Source organism: Lycium barbarum, chromosome 11 (genome assembly GCF_019175385.1).
Source record: "Lycium barbarum isolate Lr01 chromosome 11, ASM1917538v2, whole genome shotgun sequence".
Lineage (NCBI taxonomy): Eukaryota > Viridiplantae > Streptophyta > Magnoliopsida > Solanales > Solanaceae > Lycium > Lycium barbarum.
The window spans coordinates 116,164,276-116,172,355 of record NC_083347.1 but is presented as its reverse complement, the minus strand read 5'-3'; the positions used below and the strand labels follow the sequence as shown (position 1 = coordinate 116,172,355).

At 32.6% G+C, this 8,080-nt stretch overlaps 1 protein-coding gene across 1 annotated transcript; it reads right to left on the bottom strand.

Moving 5' to 3' along the window:
* Positions 1–5,611: 5,611 nt before the first annotated feature.
* LOC132618254 (proteinase inhibitor PSI-1.2-like) lies at positions 5,612–6,958 on the bottom strand. The gene is made up of 2 exons (XM_060333318.1): positions 6,863–6,958; positions 5,612–5,986 (listed from the first exon to the last, which is right to left on the bottom strand). The coding sequence occupies exons 1-2, from the start codon at positions 6,906–6,908 to the stop codon at positions 5,781–5,783; spliced, it is 252 nt and encodes an 83-aa protein (XP_060189301.1). The 5' UTR covers positions 6,909–6,958; the 3' UTR covers positions 5,612–5,780.
* Between the last annotated feature and the right edge of the window lie 1,122 nt (positions 6,959–8,080).

Sequence of the window (8,080 nt, the reverse complement as noted above, 5' to 3'; positions counted from 1 at the left end):
ACTTAATTAATACGGAACGATTATATATACATCCATGATCCAGTAGTGCAGGACCATGACCATAGGTAGAATTGCTCTTTTGTTTTATATAAAGAGAAATTAATCTAATTATCCGTCCACCCAATCGCTAAAACTAAAAACTACTTGGCGGATACATAATATATGTATACTCATGAATAATATGTATAAAACCGTATATAATCAATGTAATAAAACTATGTATACCGACTAGGAAAAGCAAACAATAATCCGACCGATTATTTGTGTAAAATTCCCTTTCTTTTTAACTTCTCACGATATGTTTTTTTTTTTTTTTTTGCACAAATATATCTTCTTTGCAATCACTTCAGACATACGTGACTGAAGTTGCGAATATTTGTGTTTAGAAAACTTTGGACATTTTTATCTTCAGTGTGGCTTTGTCAAGGCCGAACATCGGATATTTTTGCCTGAAGTTTGGTATGGCTTGCCAAGGCCAACTTCAGACTTTTTTGACTAAAGTTTGACATGACTTGCCAAGGCTAAATGTCAGGCATTTTTGCCTGAAGTTTGGCATGGCTTGCCAAGATCAACTTCAGACATTTTTTAATTAAGTTGTGGCGTTGACAAGGCCAAACTTGAGAGAAGTTTTCAAAGGAAAGGAAAAGGCAATTGACCAAACTGATATTCAGAAACTCAAATACCTACGATGGTAATTAAGGAGATTGTAAGGTTTCATCCCCTTGCTCTACTGTTAGCTCCAAGAGAATCCAGGGAAGAGTCTGAGATTAATGACTATACATGTTATACCTAAAAGCACAGGGATTTTTTCATTTTTGGCCCATTAGCCGAAATTAATTACAGGCGCTAGTCAAAATGTACAAAACTTAGATGTTGATTATGTATGTTAGACGTATATTTTTGTATAAAATAGGTATATTATATGTAAACTTATATAAAATAGGTATATTATACGTATACATATACATCTGTCAGCTATTATTTTTTAGAGCGGGATTTTACTGGAGTTCATTTCGAATGTTTTCTATTGACTTTTTGTGGTAGTTATTGCAAACTCACTCAATTTTTCGAGAATTGGTTCCATCTTAGTGAGAAGCCTCAAGCCATGTCTCTCTCCCTTCTACCAGTAATAGATTTGATTGTGACTAGGATTGCTAATTGTTTAATAATAGTAGGATTCTATAATAAAAGAGGGAAAAAAAATTCACCGAAACAAAATATTGTCATCAGTAATTTACAACGTCATTTTAAGTTCAACTAAATATGTATCCTTTGATAAGGAAAATGAGAAAATGACTAAAATGGTGTCCTTAAGTTTCGGGTAGGTTTAAAGTAGTCTCTTGAGTATTTTCACGATACACACATGCACACACGCATGCGCGCACACACACATATATATAATATATTTGTTTGTTTATATATTATCACATTACGAGTAAAATGAAATTTTTTAGGTCTTTTAACGGTCTAAAGAAGAATGCAACATAAAATTGAAACATATGAAGTACTTTTTATTGACATCTTTAAAAGCTAGGATGAAAAACATTACAATTACACATCATACGCCAGAGTAATAACTCAGGCCTTATTATACACAAATACGAATAACAAAGATTTTAATCATTACATTTTGACAATTAAAGATGGATTATATTAATCTTTAGTTCCAGTGCAAATTAATGATCCATCTGTACGGAATAATTTACAGCCTTCATCTGCTGTGCAACAATTTTCACATACTCCACTAATTTGCTCATCTCCTGAAGAAGGACAAGTCATGTAGGCAACATTCCTGTCACAAACTTGGAGACATGACTTAGCATTTGCATATTCCACTTCAATTCCCAAGAGAAATATACCTATAAAAACACCCAAATCAACATAAAGCAAGGATGGAAAGATATATTTTTGGCTTGAAAGCATGATGTGTGCAGCAAATTAAAGTTAATGGGTCTCAAAATTAGCTCATGAAAAAAATGTAATTCGCGTGCATGACCCGCCATTTATTTGCTTAACCCGTTTTGACCTGTCTTATTCAGTGGATGAAGTGCACATACACTTGATTTTGGTACCACCATTTAAGCGATACTCGTAGTGCATAAAAATTGCAAAGCTACTCACTTCAGGACAATTTTAGACATGCGATATCCGAAGTTCAGGCACATAGGGCAGGATTTAGTCATCTTTGCATGAACTTCAGCCATTTTGCCAGAATTCAGGTACTTTTCTTGAAGTTCATCCACATACAGCTGAATTGTAGACATTTTGCCTAAACTTCAGGTAGAAATGTTTGGATTTAAGCCATATGAAACTTCAAACTTTTAATTTGTTAACCCTAACTTAAAACAACGCATATTTGAAGTACCAAGAGGACATACGTGCAAAAAAAAAAAAAAATAGATACAGGTTAAATTGGTGTCCTAAAAAACTAAACTTTTATTAGTTTAGTTTGTAAAGTAATCAAATTATAAGAAAACAATAAGAGAAAAATTAGATAATAGTTGGGCGGCTTTGGGGTATGAATTATGATAGATCATCTTGATTCAGCCTATGCTAGCCAAGTAACTGACTTGCCTATTTAATAACTCAGTCCATCTGACCCACCCAAGTTCAATCGAACCCGCTCATTTAACTCTTGTGATTAAACTATACATCAAAGAAGCCTTACCCGACAATAAGAGGAGAGAAAGGATACCAACTTTGTAAAAGGCCATTGTATATATGTTTCTTTCAATATTGCGCTGCTTTGATGAATGAGGATATTAGCCTCTCTTAATATAAGCTATTTATAGAGCAAATAAAAGATACTAAAATACAACTAGGAATTAATAACTTTTCTCATAACAAATTTGGATAACTTACATAGTTGTCAAAATAGACCAGATTGTGAATTAATCAAAGCTAACTCAATGCAGCTTCCACATAGGATTGTATGACCTAACTAATTGAGTTTTTGGTATACGGTCAAACCTCTCTATGGGTGATGTCGTTTTTATGTGTTATTTCGACTATTATAACGAATATGCTGAAATATCTATTTTAAGAAAATAAAAAAAAAACTTGAGCGTTAAACTGAAATATTATCATAGAAAATGATTATTATAGAGAGGTCTTACTGTACTTTTATTTTAAAAAACATTATGTTTATCCTAAAGGTTATCCCATACCTAAATGTTTGAATTTTAGGAATAACTTTCTTTTACGTAAATTTTTATTCAGGTCATGAGAATACATAGAAAAATGAACAAAACTTTGACAAAATATAGATTTGCACATGTTCATCTAATTAAAATAATAAAAGAGACCAAAACTTGGATTTCAAAAGTCAATGCCATCAGGCTCATCCTGTACAGATTGAACAAGTTATTTGTACTTCATAAGCAAAGGGTATATATGTTCAAGATGTAGTAGTGCAGGACCATGACCGCAAGACGATTTACCTAGAGGACTAGGATGAATTCCCACTTAATACATGTTTTTGTTCTTTTCTTTTAGTGGTGCAACCGTGTTCTAGAAATCTTAGATTTGCCTCTGAACTCCTGTCAGAACTAATGAAAAATCTCAATATAATGAAGAAAGCAGGTGATGAAGTGAGAGAAGTTATTCAAAAGAAAGGTAAAGGCAACTGACCAAACTGATATTAAGAAACTCAAATACCTAAAAATGGTAGTTAAGGAGACTGTAAGGTTTCATCCCCTAGCTCTACTATTAGCTCCAAGAGAATCCATGGAAGAGTGTGAGATTAATGGCTATATATGTTATACCCAAAAGCACAGGGAACTTTGTCGGCTGAAATTAATTACGGGCTCTAATCAAAATGTACAAAACCCATACACTAATTATGTATATTTTATGTATATTAATGTATACAATATGTATATTTGTGTATAAAATATGTATATTTGTACTTAATATATATCACACACACATTTTCCAGCTAGAATATTATTTTATTGAATAATCCAAAAAGGTAATTATCCCTTTAATATGAAAGTCACCTTGATTTTTTACTGGAGTTCATTTCAAATGTTTTCTATTGATTTTTTGTAGTAGTAATTGCAAACTCAATCAAATTTTTGAGAATTAGTTCCATCTTCGTGCAGCTGAGAAGCCTCAAGCTACGTCCCTTTCCCTTCTACCAGTAATATATTTGATTGCTACTAGGACTGCTTATTGTTTGATAATAGTAGGATTCAATAATAAAAAGAGGGAAAATAATTTCACCCAAAAATTATTATCAGTGGGCATTTTAAGTTCAACTAAAAGATGTATCCTTTGATAAGAAAAATGAGAAAATGACAAAAATGGTGCCTCAAGTTTTGGGTAGGTTTAAAGTAATCTCTTGAGTATATTCGTGAGCAGTTTTGGTCCTTTAAATTTCTCAAATGTGAGCTCTTTTAGTCTCCGTCAAATATTTAACAAACTCTGATTATCCTCTACTATACGAAAAGGCGACAAGAGGGAGCTGCTTAGATGGTAAGCACCCTCCACCTCCAACCCTAAAATTGTGGGTTCGAGTCACCATGGGAGCAAAAGGGGAGCTCTTGGGGGAGGGGCATTAATTAAAAATGATTGAGTGACAAAATTCTTGTAAAAGTGTGTGTGTGTGTATATATATATATACACACACACTGATATTATATATTAAGAGTGATTTAAAAAAAAAACTATACGAAAGGCGCCCTTGGGGCTTTCTATTAGTGGACATTATGCGCTTGTTACACAACAACCCCTTAGAGGAAGAGCCAAACAAGAGGGACAACGGGTAGAAGAAATGGAGGTTTGGGCTCTAGAAGGGTTTGGGGTTGCTCATATTTGACAAGAGATGCTTACTTATAAATCGTATCATATTAGAGCTCACCAGGAAGTACTTGGTACTACGATCATTGGGGGAACAAAACCTACCCAAATTTTGTAGTCAAAGATAATTTTCACTCTCGAGTTGTCTACTTTGTTGTTTATATATATATACATACCTAAATTGGTGCCTTGATACAATCACTCGACTTGGATTTGGTTGTCAAGTGAATATATATATGGATTTCTTTTCTTAACTTTAATGTGGAGTCCTTATCGATTAATTTTCTCATAATTGATTGTGAAGTGATATCTCCGTTGTTTAACGCAGTCAGGATCGCCAGTTAAGTTGTACCGAAGTTGAATTTCTTTTGCAAGTTTACCCACTATGTGACTGAAGTTAGGCTTTCAGTACCCCAATTTCAATCATATATGTTTGAAGTTCGGCCCTCTCTAAATTTTGGCATGACAATCCTAAACTTTAGTCATTTTTGTCTGAAATTAAGCTTTGTAGTACCTCAACTTCAGTCACATATACTTGAAGTTTGGCTTTGTGTGAAGTTTAGACTGACAACTTCAATCATATACATCTGAAGTGTGGCTTTATAGTACCCCAACTTCAATCATATGTCTGAAGTTTCCATTTTACACTAATGAGGACACACATGCATCATATTCATATACAAGCCATAGATATTTGTGCGTTTATAAATTATCTCATTAAGAGTAAAATAAGAAGTTTAAAGTTAAGTTGTTATTAAATATATAAAAATGTGATTATCTTTTAACAGGCTAAAGGAAAAAGAATGCCACATAAAAGATAAGTATGAAGTATTTTTTATTGACATCCTCAAAAGCTCGGATGAAAAACATTACAATTGCACATTATAAATCGCCAGAGTAATAACTCAGGCCTTATTACACACAAATACGAATAACAAAGATTTTAAATATTACATTTTGACAATTAAGGATGGATTATATTAATCTTTAGTTCCAGTGCAAATTAACGATCCATCAGTACGGAATAATTTACAGCCTTCATCTGCTGTGCAACAATTTTCACATACTCCACTAATTTGCTCATCTCCTGAAGAAGGACAAGTCATGTAGGCAACATTCCTGTCACAAACTTGGAGACATGACTTGGCATTTGCATATTCCACCTCAATTCCCAACAGAAATATACCTATAAATAAAGCACCCAAATCAGCAAAAGCAAGGATATAAGTAGGACGTCGAAATTAGCTCATGAAATATGACTTGCTTGTCCGAGTTTGAGCGGGTTGATTACCTGTTATTTATTAGTTTAGTTTATTTTGACCGTCTCAATTTTCACTCGTTTGAAAGTTGCGCTGAGTAGGAAAACATATAGTCCAAACTAACCCATTAAAACTCTTACTAAACTATTTTTAGAAAACTTCTTATCTGTTAATACGTTAATATATAGGCATAATTAAAAAAAAAAAAAAAAAAAGGTGCCTTAGTTTAATTTCATAATTAATCAAATCATATAGAAAAACAATAAAAAAAACAAAACTTTGATAATAGTTGAACAAATTGAGCCATGACTCATTATTTTGCTCATCTAGATCAAGCCCATCTTAACTCAAGTAATCTTTTGGTGGGTTAATGACAATGCACATTTAATGATTCAACCATTTGACCTCCTTCAAATTCAGCCAACACGCCCATTGTAACTTGTATCATTAAAATACACTAGAAATATTTGTGCCAATTGTCCCTTTACACGATAATTGTTTAGTAAGTGATCCTATTTTTATTTCTAATGCAACTTATGAACTTTTGAGACAGAAAATCTTATGAGATGTTAGCCGCTATGTAAGATTTTGTAAGTTGTTAAAAACGTTAGAGATAGTTGAATGTTTTGTCTGTAAGGTTGACTTATATATGAGCAAACATTAGATTGGTGTCTAATGTTATTTGAAAAGAATTTCCCAGAAAGTTAAATTTATGCAACCTTTAAAATTAGAGACAAAATCTAAATAACAACCTAAAAAACGATATTTGCATAATTCAGCCAAATATAACAAAGAAGCCTTACCAGACAATAGGAGGAGAGAAAGGATACCAACTTTGTAAAAGGCCATTGTATGTGTCTTTAATGTGCTGCTTAATTTGAGGATACTATCCTCTCTTAATAAGCTATTTATAGAGCAAATAAAAGATACTAAAATACAACTGGGAATTAATAACTTTTCTCATACCAAATTTGGATAACTTACATAGTTGTCAAAATGGACCAGGTTGTGAATTAATCAAAGCTAACTCAATGCAGCCTTCCCATGGGATTGTATGAGCTGACTGTTTGAAGTTGTGGTATATAGTCAAATATCTTTATAATCAGTGGCGGAGTCAGAATTTTCACTTAGGGGTTTAAAAATATGAAGAAGTAAATACGCGAAGAAGTCAAGGGGGTTCATCATCTACTATATACACATAAAAAATAATTTTAACCTTGTATATACAGTGTAATTTTTCGCCGAGGGGTTCGGATGAAACACCTGGAGCCTACCTAGCTCCGCCCTGTTTATAACCACGTAGTTTATTCGAATATAGCATTTAAAATTAGTTCCAAAAATAAATCTCGATCGAAATGTTATTGTAGAAGATGACTGTACTTTTATATTTTTAAAATTATGTTTATCCCAAAGATATATCTCATATCGAACTGTTTGAATTTTTTGATACCTGTCTTTTACGTAAATTTTATTCAAGTCATGAAAATACAAAGAATAATGAACTACACTTTGACAAAACATAGATTTGCATAAGTTCATCTTCAACCAGTTAAAATAATAAAAGAGATGACAAGATAAAAAACTTGAAATTCAAAAGTCAATGCCATCAGGTTCATCCTGTACATTGAACAAGTTAATTTAGAGTTGCACTTGTACTTTAAATCAAGATCCACTAGAGCAGGGCCCGAGACTTTTGTAACCCAAAAATAAATTTTTGAAATCAAAATAACTCATTAAAAAAAAGAACTTAAATAGTCTTTACGCATAGATTATGTGCGTAAAAGGACCAAAATGTAATTTTACACATAAGTCCTTTTACGCACAGAATATGTGCGTAAAAGATAAATAAATTGGGCCTTTCTTCTTTCCCACTGGTCCCACTAATTAAAAAAAAAATGAAAATCAGCTATTAAAGGTCCCTTTCCGAGGTGCCACGCGATCAAAAACATCATTTTCTTGTTGATTTCCAACCCAAAAGTCAATATTTTTGGTATATTGAAGTTTAGAAACAAGTTTCTTCG

Excerpts from the sequence above, each read along its gene's own strand:
- LOC132618254 (XM_060333318.1), bottom strand. The coding sequence starts at position 6,908 with ATGGCCTTTTACAAAGTTGGTATCCTTTCTCTCCTCCTATTGTCTG. Across the intron at positions 5,987-6,862 it reads TTCTCTCCTCCTATTGTCTG|GTATATTTCTGTTGGGAATT; the intron begins GTAAGGCTTCTT and ends CTTTATTTATAG.